The sequence below is a fragment of the Penaeus monodon genome, chromosome 34, assembly GCF_015228065.2.
Source record: "Penaeus monodon isolate SGIC_2016 chromosome 34, NSTDA_Pmon_1, whole genome shotgun sequence".
NCBI lineage: Eukaryota > Metazoa > Arthropoda > Malacostraca > Decapoda > Penaeidae > Penaeus > Penaeus monodon.
In genome coordinates, this window is record NC_051419.1 from 33,235,969 (window position 1) to 33,236,447 (window position 479).

At 40.1% G+C, this 479-nt stretch overlaps 1 protein-coding gene across 1 annotated transcript in view; it reads left to right on the forward strand.

Annotated features, from left to right (window-relative positions):
- The window catches only part of LOC119594490 (E3 ubiquitin-protein ligase ZNF598-like), a gene marked incomplete at its 3' end in the record, with an annotated part of 10,023 nt that extends 9,767 nt beyond the window's left edge, over window positions 1-256 (forward strand). The window contains 1 exon segment of the mRNA XM_037943523.1: window positions 14-256. Within this exon segment, the coding sequence (XP_037799451.1) occupies window positions 14-256 (243 nt within the window).
- Window positions 257-479: the final 223 nt, after the last annotated feature.

A 479-nucleotide genomic window follows, 5' to 3' on the forward strand; every position in this document is an offset into this window, starting at 1 on the left:
CTCCTTCTCACAGGTGGTTTTCACACGAAATGTGGCGTCCTTCATGAGCATCAACACACGCAACATGCTGTATGAGCGCCGCTACGCCATCTATTTTGAGAGCGAGGCGGTGATGAGGGCTTATGACCTACTGATGGAGCACTCCTGCCCCCTCTGCAAGGACATCCCTCCTTTTAAGAACTTCGTCATGCTCAAGGACCACATGCGTAAGAGCCATGAACTCTTCTACTGCGAGCTTTGTGTCGACCACCTCAAGGTAAGGGTTTGGCTCACAGGCGTGTGGTTTGATTTATTTGTAAAAGTTTGTTGAATTATTTGTCATGTTATCTATGCATTCTTTTAATCATTTGTTCACTGCATTTGGAGTTTCGTTTACTTGTTTTTTGTTTTTTTTAAAAAAATGAGACATAAGGGATAATAAGTTTGATGTTTGATGATGATGGTCAACAATAGAAATTTAAAATAAAAAAAAATTAATA